We start from the raw sequence: 20,968 nt of genomic DNA, 5'->3' as shown, positions 1-20,968 counted from the left end.
GTGGAGTGGTATGAGCATATCTCACTGCAGAATCAGACTTCTGGCCTCAAGTGATCCCCTAATTTCAACCATCCAAAGCTCTGAGATTACAGGTGCGAGTCACAGCACCTGGCCCCTCTTCTTTGTTCCTTTTTTAGCAATTTTATTTTAGACTCAGGGGGTACATGGGCAGGTTTGCTCCATGGGTATATTGTGTGATTAGGGCAAAAAGCTATTTATTTTTAAAGATATTATATCATTTTGAGTCAATAAATGTTTATAATAGATTAAATCATTAGAATATCATAATTTTACTCTCTGCAAAATTGTTTCTTAAACTAGCATTCATTCATACCATTTTCCAAAACAACCTTTGAGAACCATGTTGAATTCTATTTAGGCTACAAATGTTTCAAGGAAATGTCTAATTGGTAAACATTTCGTATTTTGTGATGATAAACTAAAAGCGAAACGTCAACTTTGCCACTTCAAAATTCTATGAAAAGGAGAAACCAAAAAATCATATACAAAGATATCCCAGGCACTTCATTTTCTATTCAAATATAACGAGGAACAGAAAGACAATAAATAAAAGGGGAAAGACTATAGAGAAAAATGGAGTACCCAAACTCATATTTTTTCTGACTAATCTTACAAGAAATTTCCAAGAATGTGTTTAAAATGTTCTTTGTAGTTGTATCTAGTTAGTTTCTACATAGAAGATGTACAACTGAAACATCATATTTAGCACCCTGTGTGAGATAGGTGGCCAAAAGCATTGGCCTCCTTTACTGACCTCAGGTACTCAAATATTTAATACCAGAAATTGTTAGTATCACTGTTGAGAAATATTTGTTCCTGCATTATAATTCAACTCATTGAAAAATACTAGACTTTTCAATGTTTTTAAAATGAAGCTGAATAATAATCAACTTTTTAATGTAAAAAAATTACATTTCGAGTTTCTTTTTTATCCTAGAAGTTTATTTTATGACAGGGATATTCAATGTCTGTCAAATGTTGATTTTTAACTCTAGCCATTTTGCCTTTGCACAAAATGTGCAGTGCACTTGATGTACATCTAGGAAGAGGTCAAGTCCCATTTCTCTAATTGGGCAAATCTCTGAAAGCAAGCCCTGCTCCAGGCAAAGCTCTATCAATCACATCTGCCACTTCAGTGATTATGTTGCTGCAAGAAGAATTCTCATCTCAGTTGCACATTTTCCACTTTTCTGATGATAGAATTTCTGCCATTGGCAAGAAAAATACATTTTATGTGATTTAGAAAGACATAAGCACTACTAGACCAACGATCTTTTGTCCTTTAAACAAAGAAATTCTGATTAGGAAGCCTTAAAATGAAAAATAAAGACACTTCTCCATGTTGTGTTTTTTCAGTAAATACTTTCATCGTGGCTAAGAGGACCATACTGGCCATGAGAAAGAGGGGAATAATAGACTTGTTCACTACAGATACCTTTTTCTTGTATTATTGAGTAATTTTTAAAATTATTATTTTGGAGAATGGGACAATAAAACTCCTCCAAATGTAAGCCCCTCACAGGCCTGAAATTAGTAAGTCAAATATACTGATACACAATGCCTAGAACTTGATAATTCAAGGTAAATTCTCCATCTTCTTTATTACTGTGTACTAACTGTGTTGCCCTTAGGAGGATGGGCATATTAAGTGTACTTAGTCTGACTCATCTAACCCTTAATACACGGTACTGATCAAATAAGCCAGACAAAAAGAAGTTATTTTCTTTGCCTTCTTTGTCCAGTGTTGTTCCCTCATTCTCCTATAAGCACCACAGACCCCAATTTGCCTAACGACTTTCTCAGCCCTACCACCATGCCAGACTTTCTGTTTCCCACTCTGGATCAAAGCAGCTGGGGACGTGACAGCCTGCCTTTCCTGCTTTATATCTCTCTTCCACCTCGCTCTCTCAGCAGCTCTCACTAGAGACCCCAGACTAACTTCCTTCCTTTAATTTCCCTCCCACCGCTAGATTTATATTTTGAGATTTTAACCCTTAATATTCTCAAAATAAATATCAGATGATACTAAAGTATTATTATTGATTTGGAGGATTTGATGATGGCCTTGTAGGTTTGTGATAAATTGTCTCTTTTTTGAGATGCATATTTAATGTATAGAAGTAAACTGGCATGAAGTCTGGGTTCCCTTCAAAGTACCTTGACAACCAAATTAAGAGAGAGAGTAAAACAGAGAGAAGGCAGGAAGGAGAAATAAAAAGAAAAATGAAGCAAATGTGATAAAATCTAGATAAAGAGTGATTTGGGGAGATGGACATACGGAGATAAATTACAGTGTTCTCCACTTTTGGATATAGCTGTCTATTTTTATAGTAAAAATTGATAAAATGTAAAACTTCTCTGACCCATTACATTTTTTTATAGTTGTATATGAATAATTTAACACTCAAGTGGATACCTACTGAAGGACACAGACAACACTGTAGTTTCTATTACATGAGTAATATAAATCAGTGAAAGTGTCCCAACAAAGGAGTGTGTGTGTGTGTGTGTGTGTGTGTGTTGATGTTACCTCGAGTATTCTATGCACTTGCTTCAAAGAAGGGTGCTTCAGTGTTCTGCTATGTGGGACCCCAAGAAGTAAAGTTGCTAGAAATTTTCTGGTTTCATCTTATAATCAAACAATGCAGAAATAATGGACTATGATCATAGTACTCTTTGTCTCTGACGATCACCACCCTATTCAAGCCCAGCAAACTAGCTTTCATTGGTCATCTGGATACATTTGATCCTGGTCTTAGATTGAAAATTAAGTGGGGGATAGAGAGAGGTAAAAAAGACAACATAGGAATTTCAGTTATCCATTCATCAAGATACATGATTTTCTGGTCTTTCCATGACCTTAGTATTCTAAGCAGAGTTTTTGCCCATAGACAATCCACAAATCTGTTTTTCTTTTCCATTGATTACAGGACTTGTGTGATATGCCTTATTTTATGTGTGTTACAAGATGGGCAGATGCAGTTTGCATTGCATTGATAACCTCTTGTTTTTTTTAATGGAAGTATTCCAATGCCTTTTAACATTTTTGTGGATGGTAAAGTAATCTCCTTTAATACCTAGCTAGAAAACATAATATAGTTGTCACTCAGTCCAATAACAATAATGATTACATTGCTACCGAAACCTACAAATTAAATCTATTATCAACACAATACAACCAACAAAAGCAGTCTGTTATTAATACAGTTTCAACATGTTGGCTGTGCTGCTTAGGTGGAGAACTGGAATATTTAGAAAGACATTTTATGACTTAGGACATGGCAATTTCTTTCTTCTCTAAAAATAAACTTTGTGTATGTAACATTCACAATAAAATCATTCTCAAACAGGAAGTGATCCCAAAGAATATCAACAAAGAAGCTCACTGAGATTTCAGGGTTTTGTATGGAACCCCAAGTAACACATAATTTCAAAATCATGAAATAGCACTGGCCTTTATAACAATCAGATATAAGATCCCAAATTATTTTCTCATACTGATGTATATACACTACTAATTTCATTTGTTAAAGTTAAACTAAATTTACCAACAGTTAATCCTACCTTTAGGAGTTGTTTCATTTGTTGTTGTGGTAACATTTTTCTGTGATGATCCTGTGTTTGGTGTTGTTACAGATGTTTCTGTTGTAGTAACGACAACTGATGAAGGAGTAGTTGCATTTATAACACCTGAAAACAGTAAATTACATTAAAGTAGTTGCATTAACACTTACATATAGTTTTCCAATTAATAGACTAGTATATTAAACAAGTATACTGTATATGTACTACTGCTAAACCGATCAGTAGAATGTGAATTTGCAACCAATTTTCTAGTTGTAATCAATTTATCCTTAGCTGAGCATTTATTCACTAACTGCATCTACTTCTCACCAATGGCATGAATTTTCAAGACGACTGGTTAGGAGTAGTTTGTGGTTTCAGAGTGATATAATTTCTGAGAAAACTAATGTGGAATAAATGCATAAATTTGAAATTTAATAATTTTTTAATTCAACTCAATGAAACTTGCAAGATGAAATGCTTACATGGGCACTCTCTGGGCAGTAGATATTTCACTATATATTTTTACATCACATTAAAGTTACTAAGTAGTAAAAAATCAATTTTAGTATATGTCTTCTTCATATAAAGCACTCTATATAAATATGTACTATATAGAGTATAAAATATAAAACATAATAAAGACAAGAGTATACATATATACATACACATATATACATAGATACATAACTGCAACATACTTAAAAGTAATAGGGCCACCATAAATCCACATTTTTTAATAGTTTATTTCTCTAAATTTTAACATAATTTGGGCAGGCAAAGGCACAGAAATGAAGGCAATACATTTTTAATCCATACTATATATTTATTTTAAATAAGAATTCTTAAAACTTCTGTTCAAACAAATGAGGAAATCAGTCTTCTGTAACAACCAGAGTTGGCAAAATCATCACTTCATTATTATTTTTCAAAGTGAAGTATGTAGGATTTAACTCAGTGTTCTATAAAAAGATTTACTTCACATAAAATTATTGTAATTTAGTAGCATTTATAAAATATTTTTAGTCCTGTATTTTGTTGTTTTCATCTCTGGAAATACAGTTTTATGTTAAAAATCAACATACAGCAAGCAAGTGTATAAAAATTTGGAAAAAAATATTCACATCTATGGTAAGGCGTTGTTTTTTGTTGTCACTTGGTCTGGATAGAGTATATAAGAGGATGGACTTTGAATAATAAAGGCATATTCAAATCCCAGTCAAACTGGGTATGCTATTACAGTAAATATATGTCAATAGTATGACTTCTCAAATTTAAATTACATTTGAAATGTTCCTTTTTGAATCTGAGAAAAAACAATAATCTAGTATGTCAATGAAACCAACATCTCAGACGTCATGACATACAGTATAAGTGCCATATAATTTTATAGTCTTGAGATGCTCGGAAGTGTTAGTTCTTAGCACTGACTGTTTATAGATAGCACATAGAAATTGCTTGAGGTATTCAGCACACGGAGAAATGTGTTCCGCACATACAGAAATGATAGAATTGCATTTTCACAGGCTTTATGGAAATCAAGTCAAAAGCTTTTTTCACCTCTGGAGGCGCACTTCACACCCTTGGTCTTACCTCCGTACCCCACAATATTCAGCAGGGAGCAGGAATACAGCCTGTTGAAGCTTATCTTTTCACCATTAGTCATTTTGTTCTGGCTATTTTTGTTTTAGTCTTAACATCCATAGATGTGACACTCATTTTAAATTTTATATTGAGGTTGAAGAAATCACTAAAAAAAAGTAGCACTTAGACAGGAAAATTCACCTACAAATAGCCTGAATGATCCTCATCTGTGGACTTCCTAAATAGCAACATTGTTAATTTCTGAGCATAATCAACATCTTTAGAGATGTCTTCCTTCCTTCCTTCCTTCCTTCCTTCCTTCCTTCCTTCCTTCCTTCCTTCCTTCCTTCCTTCCTTCCTTCCTTCCTTCCTTCTTTCCTCCTTCTTTCCTTCCTTCTCTTCCTTCCTCCTTCCTTCTTCCCCTTCATTTCCTTCTTTCCTTTTCTCCCTCAATATTTATTAGGCAACTACTTATGTAAAAATCATGATTAGATAAAAAAGACTCTATGATTTATCACATGGTATCAAACATTACTTTTAGTCTGGTAGGAAATATAATGCCTATGCACAGTAAATAATAAGGTATATCATGTATAGGTTGTACAAACCAGTGTTTTTCAAACTGCAGGTTGTGATACAATTAAAGAATAATTAAATCTCTGTAGTACATTGCAGTCAGAGCTTTTTCCAAGTTGGAAAAGAAAAGAAACAATATGAGAGTGTGGTATTGCAAATAATAGGTAAGTATTGTTTCATGAAGCTTTGGTATAGAGGTGTGTGTGTGTGTGTGTGTGTGTGTGTGTGTGTGTGTTAAGTCTGCACGAAATGTGTGCCAGGGCAAAACACATTTCTTACTGTGATTCCAGTTAAAAATATGAAAGCTGCTGGACAAACAATAAATTGGACAAGACTTTATAAGATAAAATAAGATTACCCTGCTGGTATGAACAAGGAATATTTCATGCTAGGAACTAGGGCTTGAAGAGTAATAATATATCCATACAGGGAGAGGAAAGGGCATGAGATGAGCTCTGGAGTGGAGAAGTGAAAGGTATTTTGGAGTACTGCAAACAGGTCTGTCTAGCTGGATTGCAGTGTGCTATGAAAGAACATAGTATGCATGATCTGGGAAAATACTGGAGGCCAACTGTAGAAGACCATGAACACCCAGACCAAGATTTAAGATTTTATCAAGTCACTGGAGAGCCATAGAAAGTGACCAAACAGAAATTCCACCCTAGGAAAGACAATGGGGAAATGAGTGGGGCAGAGAATGAGAAGACTCCATTTGGATCAAGCTGCAAGCCCTCATTTTTATATTTATTAATGTCCTCTGCCCTTTTGAAGTCATCATGTGACATCAACGAATTCACATCCGAGAAATGACTTTATGAAAACTACAATTAAGCAAATTTCTAACCACTGGTGCAGTAAGATTGAGGTGTACTATAAGGCTTTTCCTCCTCAACATCCTTAAACATATTTGGCCCCTGGTTTCTCCTGAATCAAACTTTAATTCATTCATACTTTTTAACATCTCTATTATTAATTCTATGGGTTGTTTAACAAACAGCGTGCCCTCTTTCGGCAACTCCTAAAAGTACTGAGTGTGCCATGTTCTATGCTCAATGGAAATACTTTCTGTGGGTTATCTAATTTAAAGACACAAAGAGGCTCATATTCTTATGATCACCATTTTATGGATAAGGACACTGAGGCTCAAAAAAGGTAAACAGTTTGCCAACAATATGCACTGGTAAGTGATATAGTTGGAATTTAAATTCAGGCAGCCTTGACTTCAGATAGTATTTTCTTAACCATCACACATCTGGCCATAAGAAGGTAGCGCTATGTAAAGCTCCATACCTCAGCTCCACTTGCTCTCTGCTTTTGACAGGGAGTGATAGTGACTAGACACACACATGTTTTTCTCTTATGTAACTACAATGATGAAATAGACAAAATAGTTCACTATTTTTTTCTTAAAGAAACAAACATTTCAAGTGCCACATATATACATATATATGTGTACATACACACACATAAAATGTTTCCATGTTAGACTTCAAGTTTTAAAGAAAATTTCCCATTTGATAACACTATTTAGATCTGAAAAATGCAAAAAAAAAAGTTTTTTCATTTAGAAAAATTTTGCAACTGGAAACTTTGTCTTACCACGTGGTGGAAAATAATTATTTCCTCTAACTACCATGGTTGAAGATTTTATAGACCATGATGCATGTAACACCAGATATGGTTTACTGTATTATCTGTAAATTCCTTTTAGGTCTTATTTGATTTTGTAATAAACCATTGGGAGGAATAGCTTATTCTAAAGTATCTTCTTTTCACAGGACATGGCGAGATACTATTTTTTTCCTCTGTATGTCAAAATGATTAAAGATAAATTTAACAAGGCAAATTGAGCCTCCTGACTTTACTTGTGCCAAAGCAGATAGTACTGCTCTTGGGATGTTGTAAGAGAAACAGATGGTATTTTGTCCTGATTCCACCCTGTCCCCATATATCCAGAATTGGAGAGCTCAAGGGATACTGTGATACCAGTTTCCTGTACTACAAAGGATGAAGCATTATCTGAATATTAAGAAAATAACTATTCTAATTATTAAAATTCTATGATAGATTTTTGCTAAGGTCTTTCCATAGATTCTGAAATAGTTCTGTATTCTCTGAGGTTCAATATAGGAAATTCCCAACTGTGCACATACAGGAACTTTCATGTGAACTTTTTTTTTTTTAATCTTTGAGAATTCAGCTTATAGCTGAAAACTAAATATATTCTATTCTGTCTTCAAATGATAAAGTCATCTACTCTTTGTAATTACAAAGCATGTCTAATCTTTGTAATTATATTTTTAGGTAATTGTCAAATAGTCACTAAAAGTTAGGTTTTTGTTTAAAGGGACAGAGGCTTGCTATTTTTCTTAGACTGGCCTTGAACTCCTGCACTCAAGGTATCATCCCACCTATGCCTCCTGAGTAGCTAGGATTACAGGTGTGCTCCATGATTGGCTAAAGTCAGAATTTGTATCCATCCTTATAATGAGTAGTGCTCTCTCCAGTTACCTTTCCTCTTTGGGACAGCGGATGGCCTCTCCTTTACTAAGTCTGCACCTAAAGTCCAGTAGAAATCCACTACTAAAGAAAATAGATCTGGCTTTTTCTAGATCAACACAAACGTTGAAGACAGTAACTTAAAATTCTAGGATGATTTGAGATGGGGAATAAATTTTTTGGTATCTGAATGAAATATAATCTTTGCATTTTCTAACTTAGAAAAGTTATGAGTTTAGGGTAGTTTCAGAAGATCACAGCACCAATTAGTAAAAAAGTCTCTTTGATTTATATTTCAGTACTCTTCAGTAAATGATATACAAAAATCTGTTTTTGTTTCTAATTATACTACTTGGGTGTATGGAGTGCATTTGCCTTCTGAATTATCTCTGAGAAAATATTTGCTTGCCAGTTTGCTCCATAAACAACATTTTGGAAGGAAAGTTTACACTCTTTAAGAAAATGAAAAAATGATTTCTTCAAAAATATATAATTACAGTACATACAAAATACAGTACATATAAGACCAGGTGGTCTTATAAATGTCAAATGTCCTATTCCTATTATTAGGTAACAATGTCATAACCTAGACCAACTAATTTATGGAATTGATGTTAAAACAATTTTATTTCTCAATAACTTACAATGTATTATTTCTACAAATTTATACGGTCTTCATGCATCTCTACCTTGTATTTACTCCCAGCAACTCAGTCTTTTACAATTTTTAAACAAATTTATCTTAAAATAAAATAATTGCCAGATTTTCAGTTATGATTTTGTGGATTTTTATTCTCTTGTGTATCACAGTATATAATGAACAAAGACATACTTCTTAAGTTTGCATGTAATGGCAAAGCACAAATTAGGACTTATAAATGGTAGGAGGATCCCTTTTCATAGCAATTTGTCAGTAATTACTAACATTATAATTCTTATTGTATACTTTCTATGGCAGTAAATGACCATTAATGAAGTGTAAGTTGAAAATTTCCATCTTTCTCACATATTAAAGAGATTTATAAAAACATATGTAAATATAATAAAATATACAAAAATAGATACAAATAAAATAAAGTACTGTTCCCATATTTGCATCAAATAGTCTTCATAAAAAACCTGGCACCAACTTCTTTTTGATAATTAATTTCATATTAACACAGTTGTACACTAATGGTGATCCTTCTCTTTTGATGTGGGAGAGGTCACTTTGATCCACTGCCAACCAAATTAAATACAGCATTTTTTTTCAATTAAAAGAAAAAAAGTTATTATGTGATGATGCAGCCCAGATGATTTCTTCTGTTTGCCTTCCTCCAAAAATGGTATGATATCATATAAAAATGTATAAGTAACTCATTAACCAAGAGTTATTTGCCTCAATAAATATTTATTCAACATCAATTTCAACAGATGTTCAGCACAATTTTAAAATGTGTGTTTTTCCTAGAGGAACTTAGAAGTTTTTTTTCTGATACTTAAGCTATAAATATATGTGAAACATCTAGAAGATTATGCTTGTAGTTATGCCATATAAAAATGGCATTAAATAATTAGTACTATACATAGCTGGTTCCATACAATATTAAGTGAAATCAAAGTAAGGTCATGTCTCTCTGTGTCTGGCATAATCAGAAATTATTTTCTTGGAGGAAGATTTTTCAAGAGAAGCCAGATAACTCTTTTCTCAGGAAAGAAAAAGTTTATATTCGAATAGAAGAGAAAAACCAATAGTGCCAATAATATGAGATCCAAAAAGGGACATTGATGATGTTACACATTAATAAGCATAGTATTTTCGAAGGAGAAATCAGGGAAATCCCATTTGCAATGAAAACATCAGAGCAACTCTTGTAAAAGAGGATTTTAAATTTAAAATACATTTTCAATTAAAGTTAAAAAATATTGTAGCAGGCACAACAGTTCTGAGAATGTTTAAATTTCCTATATGAAAGGACTTTGAAAGATAAGTAAGAAAATCTCATCTCTCACAGAGAGAAAAATATTCAGATAAGTGGGAGAAAGCTGCACCCAAAAGAGGAATCTCCTCAGGTTGCCAGCCATCTGTGAGGTGGGGAGGGAGTGCCAAGCCTGGCAGACTCTGAGGATGGACAGGTGTCTCAGCCACCTGGCTGCTCTGGGGAGAACAGGAAGGCAGCATTCCAGTGGTGAGTTTGTTAAACAGAAAACAACAATATCTGCAAAATGGACCCAAGAACCTGAGATGTCCTGGCTGACAAATGGATGGAGGTGTACAAGGTAAATTGCCTACACTCACCCAGGTGTCTTGTTCAAAATTACGGGGCCATGCAGTTATTTTTCCTTCACAAATGGATAATTCTTCAAAGATCATGTTCCATAGTAATGAGATATTTTTAGATTGTGGACTTTAGTATAAGGAGATTTTTTATATATTATAGCCAGTTTGGTTGAGGAATTTCAAATCCTGAGGTAAAAAAGGCAAAGTTACATTTAATATTTATAAAGGTAGGAGTGGGAGGAAAAAAGAATGTCTTGGTGATGCTCCTTGGCCCTCAGACACTTGTCCTGAGATCTCTTTCTTCCTCCATACAGTTCTCTGACTCCAGAAAGGAACTATGGTTCTGCAGCTCAAAAGCTACCTTCCAACGAAGTAAGATGCTGGAGCTTAGCACATCCTTGTAGGGAGCAATAAAAGCAAGCAAGTCTCTTGGATCCATCTCATGACTTCAGACGAGGGATCACTTTGGGTGCCCTCTCAGTCCTGAGGGGAGTAGCACTGCTTTGTCCCTTCTCTGGGCTCCACATAGAGGAGGGGAAAGTAGGACAGGGTGCAGTTCCTTTTATCTCTTGAATTAAATCTTCAGCTTTTGATACAGCTAGGAGTTGTGTCCCCACCCAAATCTCATCTTGAATTGTAATCTCCACAATCCCCATGTGTCAAGGGACAGACCAGATGGAGATAATTGAATCATGGGGACAGTTTTCCCCATGCTGTTCTAGTGGCAGTTAGTGAGTCTCATGAAATCCGATTGTTTTATAAAGGGCATTTCCTGTGCACTTGCACACATGCTCTCCTGCCTGCCACCATGTAAGACGTGCGTTTGCTTCTCCTTCACCTTCCACTGTGATTGTAAGTTTCCTGAGGCATTTCCAGCAGTGCAGAACTGTGAGTTCATTAAACTTCTTTTCTTTATAAATTACCGAATCTCGGGTACTTCTTCATAGCAGTATGAGAATGGACTAATACAGCTTTCCTCTGAACTTCAAATGTAGCCACTTAAAATCTTAATTTTTAAACTACTGGCTCTGCTGAGCATTTCCTTGGAGACAAGGAGCATCTCACTGGACACTTTTTACTAGCAGATCACATTAGTTTAGTATAGTGACTTGCACACATGAAATGGCATGATGGAAGAAAATTACAGACCTGGCAACTCTGACATTAGCTAACTGTGTAACTGTGTGAGCCACTTTACCTTTCTGGGCCTCCCTTTTTTAATCTGTAAAAAGTGACTGTTGAACAATGTCTCTTCAACTATGAAACTGTATTACATCTAAGGTTCGGTTACATTGTAAATATACATTATGGCAAATAATAAAGAATAACTTGCATTTATACATATCAAGGGGAAGCTTGTATTTCAGGAGTTCTACATAATTGCTCTATGGAGTTATTAACTTCTTACCTGGGAGAAATCTGTGCCCAAACGGGAATTGTGTATTTTAGGGGACAAAGATAACTACACTCATTTACAATTTGATGTTGTTGCCTAGATTAAATGTATTTCCCTTTAGTGTGTTGGTCTGCCCAGAACTAGAGAAAATGTTAAAGGCAAAATTTGAAACAGACATTTGGAATATTTTGCTTTGGAATTTTCTTTTCACCATGGAAGAGTAAGTATAATAAGATGAAATCATTTTTATGGATAAATTAATTCCTACCTGAACAAACAGAGCCCATATTCAATATGTTAGCCAATTCCCTTTTAAAGTGTAGTATGTGTATGTTATGTCTATAATTAGTGAAAAACTTAGTTTCCAAAAATAGTCTACAGCATTGCACTTGAAGCTAGAACATGATATTTGGCTGAGTCTGAGATGTCTTGCTTTTCATATTATCTACTCTTATTTTTCTTTTCTCTAAATGTAAATAAAAACTATCTAGTTGATTTAAAATACTCTTTAGTTTGTATCAACTGAAAGACTAGTTATAAAGGTGTAAAATTTTAAAAGTTATTTCTGTCTTCTAAAAAATCAGAGAGAAATTTTTTGTCCTGAAAAGTTGTTTTAAGTTACAGAAAATGTAACTTAAATGACTGGCATTCCAAGAAAACAAGCACATATAACAATAATTACTTTTATTTACATTATTTGATTTTAATGACAATTTTGTGAAACAGTTGAATAGGCACTACTTGCATCTCCATTTTATAGATGGATAGACTGAGGCCCTGGTAACCAATTTTGACTTCTGAAGATGCAGAGTCAGAAAGTGTTAGACCCTTGTTCAAATTCAGGTGATCTGGTCTCAGCTTCCATGTTTTCTTTATCTGCATTGTTTAGAGGTTTAGAACTATAATATGAAATTATGCTGCTTGTGGTTGCAGTATTCCCATGCTACTACTTTAGTATTCTGATGACATTAAAGAGTTCATTTTTCCCTTACTCTATTCCTAATCATTATGAAAATAAATGCAACAAATTAGGGTATATGATCATATGGTAATTGTATTTTTAATTTTTTGAGGAACCTCCATACAGTTTTCCACAGTGATGGTACTAATTTACATTCACAGCAACAGTGTAGAGTCATGTGACACATAACACCATTTCAGTCAGTGACCACATATGCAAGAGTAAGATGATAAAGGAGCTGAAAAATTCCTGTTGTCTAATGACAGCATAGCTGTTGTAACATTGCAGTACAATGCATTACTGACATGTTTGTGGTGATGCTAGTATAAACAAACCTGTGCTTCCAGTCATATTCAAGTATAGCATATATAATTATGTACAGTACATAACATTTGATAAAGATAATAATTGACTATGTTACTGGCTTATGTATATACCACACAGTCAACCCTCCATATCTGCACCTAAAATTCAACCAAATGCAGTATTTCTGGGATACAAAACCTGTGGATATGGAAGACCAGCTTTTCATATCTGTGGGCTCCACAAGGCCGACTGTGGGACTTGAGCATGCCTGGATTTCAGTACCTGCAGGTGTCCTAGAACCAACCCCGTCAGATACCGAAACACAACTGCTTTACTTTATTATTATTATTATTTTAGAGTGTGCACCTATTTATTTAAAAAAAGAAAGTTAACTACAAAGCAGCCTCTGGCAGTTCCTTCATTAGGTGTTTCAGAAGAAGGCATTGTTATTACAGGAGATGAGAGCTCCATGAATGTTATTGCCCTTGAAGACCTTCCAGTGGGACAAGATGTGGAGATGAAAGACAGTGATACTGATGATCATAGCCCCGTGTGGGGCTAGGCTAATATGTGTGTTTGTGTCTTAATTTTTTATAAGTTGAAAAAGTAAAAAAAAAAAAAAAAAAAAAAAGATTAAAAACAGAAAAAAAGCTTATAGATTAAGAATATAAAGAAAGAAACTATTTTTGTATGGCTGTGCAATGTGTTTGTGTTTTAAGCTAAGTGTTATTTCAAAAGAGTCAAGAAGTTTAAAAAAAAGTAAAAATGTCATAAGGTAAAAATATTACCATAAGCTAAGCTTAATTTATTAGTGAAGAAAGAAAAATATTTTTTATGAACTTGGTATAGCCCAAGTATACAGTGTTTATACAGTCTATAGTATTGTACAGTAAATTCCTAGACCTTCACATTCACTCGACACTCACTCACTGACTCACCCAGGGCAACTTCCAGTCCTGTAAGCCCTATTCATGGTAAGTGCCCTATACAGGTGTATTGTTTTTACTGTGCCTTTTCTATGTTTAGATACATGTATATTTACCATTGTGTTTAAATTGCCTACTGTATTTCACACAATAACGTGCTATATAGGTTTGTAGCCTAAGAGTAAGAGGTTAAACCATAAGGCTTAGATGTGTAGTAGGCTGTGTAAGTGCACTTTATGATGTTCGCACAATGTCCCAACAAGACATTTCTTAGAATGTATCCCCATCATTACATCCATCATTAAACACTGCATGACTGTATTAGGGTTCCGTTTTCTCTACATCCTATCTAATATGTATCTTCTTTTATATTTCTTATAGTAGTCATTCTAACAGGTATGAGATGGTATCTCATTGTGATTTTAATTTGCATTTTCCCTAATGATTAGTGACATTGAGCATTCTTTCATATATCTGTTGGCCATTCATATGTTTTTACTGAGAAATGTCTCTTCAGTTCTCTTACCCATTTCCAATTGGGAATTATTTATTTTCTTTCTATAGAGTTGTTTGAGTTTCTTATATATTCTGGATACTCTTTTATGATAGCTATGGCTTGCAAATATTTTCTCCCTATCTATAAGTTGACTCTTCATTCTGTTGTTTCCTTTGATGTACAGGGCTTTTTATTTTTATGTAATCCCATTTGTCTGTTTTAGCTTTTGTTGCCTGCCTGTGGGGGATCAAATATAAAACAATCTTTGCCTAGACTAATGTCTCTATTCTGTTCCATAGGTTGATGAATCTATTCTTATGCTATCACTATACTATTTTAATTACTATTGGTTTGCTAAGGAACTAGCTGCACCACACTCGGGAGCTTAACAGTTCTCTGCATGACCTCAAATTCCTTCCCTAGTTCTCGCCAAGGGAGGGAGATGACCATCACAGCAAATTTTAGCAAAAATCAGAGGCTAAATCTGCCATACTTATGAATTTAAACAGTGTTCAGCCAAACCAAGGCCCCCCATAGGCAGGCAGGCAAACTTCAACCATGCAGTTCTACAGAGCAAAACAGCTGGTCCCATCCATCCTGATCAGCAACTCCACCTAACCTTAGGGCCCCTTCTGCAACCCTGTCCAACACTTAAAATAGTGGTACCACTTGACCAAGGAATAGACCCTGCAACCTGGCCCAATATGAGGTGGTTGTAGTGCCTATCTAGCAGCTTAGCCTGATTATAGAGCTCATTCAGTGGTCTTGCCACATAGCAGAGCCCAGCCAGCTGTCTCACCCAAATTCATAGCAAAGGCAGCAGGCCAGCTATCTAGAGAACTCAAAAGCAAACTCTCGCTGACCAGGGTTGTTACCAACTGGTTCATCTAGAATCACAGGCTAGACTAAATAGTGAAAGTTTATCCCTTCCAAAGAACACCTGTGAAATTTAGAAAAAGTAGCTGTCTCCTCAAATGTACAGACACCGATGCAAGGATACAATGATTACAAAGACTTAGGAAATGATGACACCTCTGAAAGAAACTATTAAAGCCCCAACAGTAACCCTAACAGAAGATCTAAGAAATGACAGGAAAAGAATCAGAATAATTCTCTTGAAGAAGTTCAATGAACTATAAGAAAATAGAAATAAACCATTAAATGAAATTTACACACAAACATTAAATGAAACAATACACAGACAAAATGAGAAGTATGACAAATAAATAGAAACAGCTTAGAAAACCAAATAGAAATCCTTGAGATAAAGAATACAATGACTAAACCGAAAAATGCAATAGAAAGTTCCAGCAGCAGACTCAAAGAACCAGTGAGCTTAAAGATAGAACATTTGAAATTATCCAGTCAGAGGAACAAAAAGAAAAAAGAATGAAAAAAGCCTGTAGCAATTGTAGGACACCATCAAGAGACCAAACATACACATAATGGGAATTTAAGAGAGAAGCAAAAGAGAAAAAGAAAGAGAAAAGAGACAGAAAACATATTTAAAGAAGTAATGGCTGAAAACTTCCCTAATCTGGGGGAAAATTTTAACATTCAGATACAGGAAGTGCAGATGTCTTCAATCAAATTCAATCCAAATATGAGTTCACCAAGACACATCACAATCAAATTACCAAAACACTGAAGATGAATAAAAAATTCTGAGAGCAATACATAAGAAATATGTCACATACAAAGGGATTCCAATACAACTATCAACATATTTCCCAGAATATTATTATTTAATATATATATCCAATGTCCTTTGTGAATGGAAGAGAAGACACTAAATAAATCAAAATAATTTATTACCAAGAAAAAAAGCAAGGGGTGGTGTAGTGTAGGGAGTAGATAACCGGGTCTGGGGACCATGTTGCCCAATTTGAGTCCAGGCCTCATCACTTACCAGCTATGTGACCATATGCAAATAGCTTAACCTTTTTAGCCTCAGTTTATAATCTACCTTATAGACTTTTTGTGCATATCTAGAGATTAAAATATATAAAAATTTAAGAAGTACAGCTAACATCTGGGTTACACTTGAATTTATCATGTTTATAACTCAATGATATAAAGTACATTTTAGAGTTCTACCATTAGGTTATGTTCCTTGCTAATACTGCCCCTATATATTCAGTTAACTAGTTAATGGGACCATCTCCAACCCATTTAGTAAGTTCAGGACACTAAAGTATTTTGAATCAAAACTTAAGCTCCTCCTAACTCATAATTTTATCCTCTGAATTTTATAACTATATTTATTATTCTCTTTTTCTAATATCCTTTCACCATTCTTTCTAAGAAACTGTGATTATAGTTGTAAAACAAAAAGATTGCTGAATAGAAAAAGGAAAACTTACAAATTGGGCTCATGTGGTAGAAGAAAGAGATTTTACATGCTGTGGTTGTGGTTCTGTGGGCTCCATATTAAGTGCTCTCATGCCATAGACCTGGGCTACTGGAATCTGCAGAGTTCACACCAGGGATCTTTGAATCCATATTCACACTAAATATTGTCTATATATGGATAAAATGACTTACTCATATATGTTACTAATTTAAAATCAATAGCTTCTATTCTGATTAAAAGTATATATAATTTCAGAAATTGCAAAATATTTAGTAGATTTTATTTCTGTTTCCTCTATTGATGAGTGCAGTTATTATATTATTATTATTTTACATGGGGGTTGTTTCACAACTTTTTTCCATATAAATGAGTTATTTATATTTTAAGAGTTGGGGGACCACTCCTCTGTGGATCTTCAATTAGTATAGCAGTAGTAGTAGAGTTTATTTAAATTCACTCAAGTCTTCATATAGCATCACAGGACAAATCCATAATTTGGTAACTTTTCTTATCAATTCCCTGCAAATAGTCAGAGACTTTCTTCAAACACTGATGACTCATACTTTTTAATTAAAAACAAATAAGCAAATACCTACAGAGTAGAGGATTTATAGCTTTTTGGTTCCAGGATATACCAGTTATAAGTGCTAGGACAAAAACATAACTTTTCCTTTTCCAAATCTCTTCCCCCAGTTTCTCCACATTGGATGTGGAAAAACTGCTCTGAACCACATGCTCAGCAAAAGCCCATCATGTATTCATTCAAGAACAAAGAAGAATTCATGATTGTCTGCTTTTTGATTTTTTATACTAGCTTTTATATAATATAGTTTCCAAATTAAAAATATTTTGAGCTATGTCATTAAGATGCCATCAAAAGAGTTACTTGTGGTGACTTAATTAGAGCGAACACATTTAGAAATAACTCTGCATGTTGTGGGACAGATGTAGCCTTTGGAGAAAGAATGAGCCTACACTGAACATTACAACATATTTTTGTATTTAGTAATAGGCAGCAGACACAGTTCCAGAATATGCTCAAAGTCTGGTTGGGAAGTATCTGCTCTGCTGACAGTGGGAGAAGTCAGGAAATTCATATTTAAAAAGAAGGAGAGCAAGAAGTAAACAGTGTATCTTTGCTTCTCAGTCAACTCAAACTTGCCTCATTATTTAAAAGTAGTACCCTGTTGTATAATATTGGCCAACTTTAATCCACACTAGAAAAACAAACCACTCTAGAATCCCTTCTCAAATTCCAAGACAAAGATGAGGACAGAAATGATAATTATCTAAGAACACATGGTCAGGTGTACCCTTGCAAGAGGTAATTTTGGAAATTTAAAAGAATGTCTAGAACTAAGAGTAAAAGAACTAAAGATAAATGAATTTTTTCTGCTGCGGAAAATAAAACAAAACTTGTTATAACTTTTTTTTTTTTTTTCCCCCAAGAGTGTGGGTAAGAGAAGACAAAAAGGGTCAAGAAAAAATGAAGCATCCAAAGGACTTCCAAGAACAGAACTATTTAAAACTCACCCTTTGCATTACTGTGATATAAACCTCCCATCACCTACCAATATTTTAATTAACTGGATTTTTTTGTCATCCGTGAAGGAATGGGAACTACATTTTGGTTGTTGCTAATGTGAATTTAAACAAAAAAGTCATAAGAATTCAAATAAACATGAGATTTGACAGATGCAGGGAGCTGGGAAGAAAGGTGAGCATGAGAACTTAGTCCTCCCTCTACCACATGGGATTTGCAGATATTGGTGGCATTGGATTTTTGAGCATAGAATAAGTCTTCAATCTGAACATATTTATATTAAAGGGTGGCAATACCTAGATGATATCTGAGTTACCTAAGAGTTTTTTTATGCCATTAAACATTGTTTACAAGGCTCAAATCAAATTTGCTGAGTCACAATAATGAGTTTGACAAGCAGAGGATAATTATAAATTTGTTCTATAACAAATTATTCCAAACAGTTTGGCTACAAATGTTCGCTTTGCAAATATGACAAGATAATCAGAACAAATAAAATCTGAAGCTATTGAATAAGTACTTCAATGCAGCCTCAATATACTTAAATCTGAGATATCACCTGTATTAAGTAATTAAGCGTTTCCTAAACGTGAAGACCACTATTAGAACAGAGCTAACATTTGTAAACTGATTTTTCTGGTTTTGAAGACAAATTCATGCCAGAACAATTAAATTTACTTTCCTGATGGAGTAACAAGGATATAAATAGGAGAAAATCAATAGACATAATCTCATATTATGATCAATACGTAATTTCTGTTATCGAGACCTAAGAGATATGGTGCTTTGTATAATTAAAATTTTGTTAGTTTAGAGTCATTATAGAAAACATATAAGAATAATCGGTCTTCAAATAACTTTAATATATAGCATTAACATTTATCTGTGTATCTTTAGCTACTAATGCAGTATTTGATTTTAGGCCCTCAGTAAGTGTTTATTTATTTTTTTTATTTTTATTTTTTTGAGACAGAGTCTTGCTCTGTCGCCCAAGCTGGAGTGCAGTGGCGCGATCCTGGCTCACTGCAAGCTCCGCCTCCTGGGTTCACGCCATTCTCCTGCCCCAGCCTCCCGAGTAGCTGGGACTACAGGCACCCGCCACTGCGCCCGGCTCATTTTTTGTATTTTTAGTAGAGACGGGGTTTCACCATGGTCTCGATCTCCTGACCTTGTGATCCGCCCGCCTCGGCCTCCCAAAGTGCTGGGATTACAGGCGTGAGCCACCGCGCCCGGCCTAGTAAGTGTTTATTAAATGCTAAATGTAAGTAAACTTTTTCCTGAATAGCCAGTATCATCAAAATATTAGGATTATTCTATCATTTTAAATAGAATTACCATCTGCTCAAAGTAGGAGAGTACAAAAATTGTGTTGAATCTATATTGATTACATGATTTACTGTTGAAACTTCATATTGAAATAAAATTTCTTGGCTTAAATTTGTTTGCAAATTTTTTTGCATATAATTATTATTTCTAAACACATCTTTGCTCTTTTGTGACCTCAGTAGTGTTCAATGCTGAATAAATATAGATTTATGATTTTTGTTTTTCAGATAGAGGGTCACTTTAAAATCTGGGAATAGTCATAGAACATTGGCCATGTTCTTGGCATTTTTCTTATCTCTAGTGAGACTCTGTAACATTTGAAAATACTACTCTTCATATCCTCCTGGGTGATAAAGGTTGAAGTAAAATGTATTTCATAAGTTCAGAAGAGTCATTTACCAACTATAAAAATGTCCTAAAACCTCTTGTTGATTTTAGCAGTCTTCTAGGGAGAAGAAAAGAGCTGGCGAAAGGAAATGCCAAATTTGGCTGCAGCAGCGCCTGTGGTTTAATCTCCAGAAATGTGTGTCCAAAACTTCATTCACTTTCTTAGCACCTTTATGAGTTTTTTCATATTCTTTACTATTTTCTTACTCTTTTTCTTAAAATTACCTCCCTTTAAATAATTCAGTTCAATGTTGAAAAAGAAATGTTATAATATTATCACAAAAATGGTAGTAGAAATAATTATAAAAATAAATACTGTGAAAAAAGTAATTCAACTCTAGAGAGGTATCATTAACTATGATGGTTTCATGCTTGAACCTTGCTCTCTTGATATTAAAGAGTGAATTAGTGAGTTTAAGGGCATGGTAAAAACAGGAAATCACCAAACATGTATGTTCTAACTTAAAAACCAGAAGCAGATTAGAGATTTGAGTCAATGTTATTTAATTCCATGGGCATTTATGGCTAAAATTATCTTAAGTACTAGAAGTTGTACCCTATTACACAAACTGGAAATATTGCTCTAGATAAAGCTTTTTAAGGTCTCCAAATCAGTCATGAAGGATTTTGTAATGCACCAAATTATAGCTTCACCATACGACAGAAAGTGAGTCCCATTCCATTTTCTCTCTTTCCTTTTTTTTTTTTTCTCGTATTAGCATGCCTTGAGAACTGTATTAGCATGCTTTAAGAAATAAAGTCAGAGAAGC

At 34.3% G+C, this 20,968-nt stretch overlaps 1 protein-coding gene across 1 annotated transcript in view; it reads right to left on the bottom strand.

Annotated features, from left to right (window-relative positions):
• The window catches only part of EMCN (endomucin), a 119,828-nt gene that overhangs the window by 80,814 nt on the left and 18,046 nt on the right, over positions 1 to 20,968 (bottom strand). Inside the window, exon 2 of the mRNA XM_050792509.1 lies at positions 3,586 to 3,711. Within this exon, the coding sequence (XP_050648466.1) occupies positions 3,586 to 3,711 (126 nt within the window). The remainder of the gene's footprint in view (positions 1 to 3,585; positions 3,712 to 20,968) is intronic.

The sequence above is a fragment of the Macaca thibetana genome, chromosome 5 (genome assembly GCF_024542745.1).
Source record: "Macaca thibetana thibetana isolate TM-01 chromosome 5, ASM2454274v1, whole genome shotgun sequence".
In the NCBI taxonomy this organism is placed as follows: domain Eukaryota; kingdom Metazoa; phylum Chordata; class Mammalia; order Primates; family Cercopithecidae; genus Macaca; species Macaca thibetana.
This window is presented reverse-complemented; position numbering and strand designations above follow the sequence as displayed.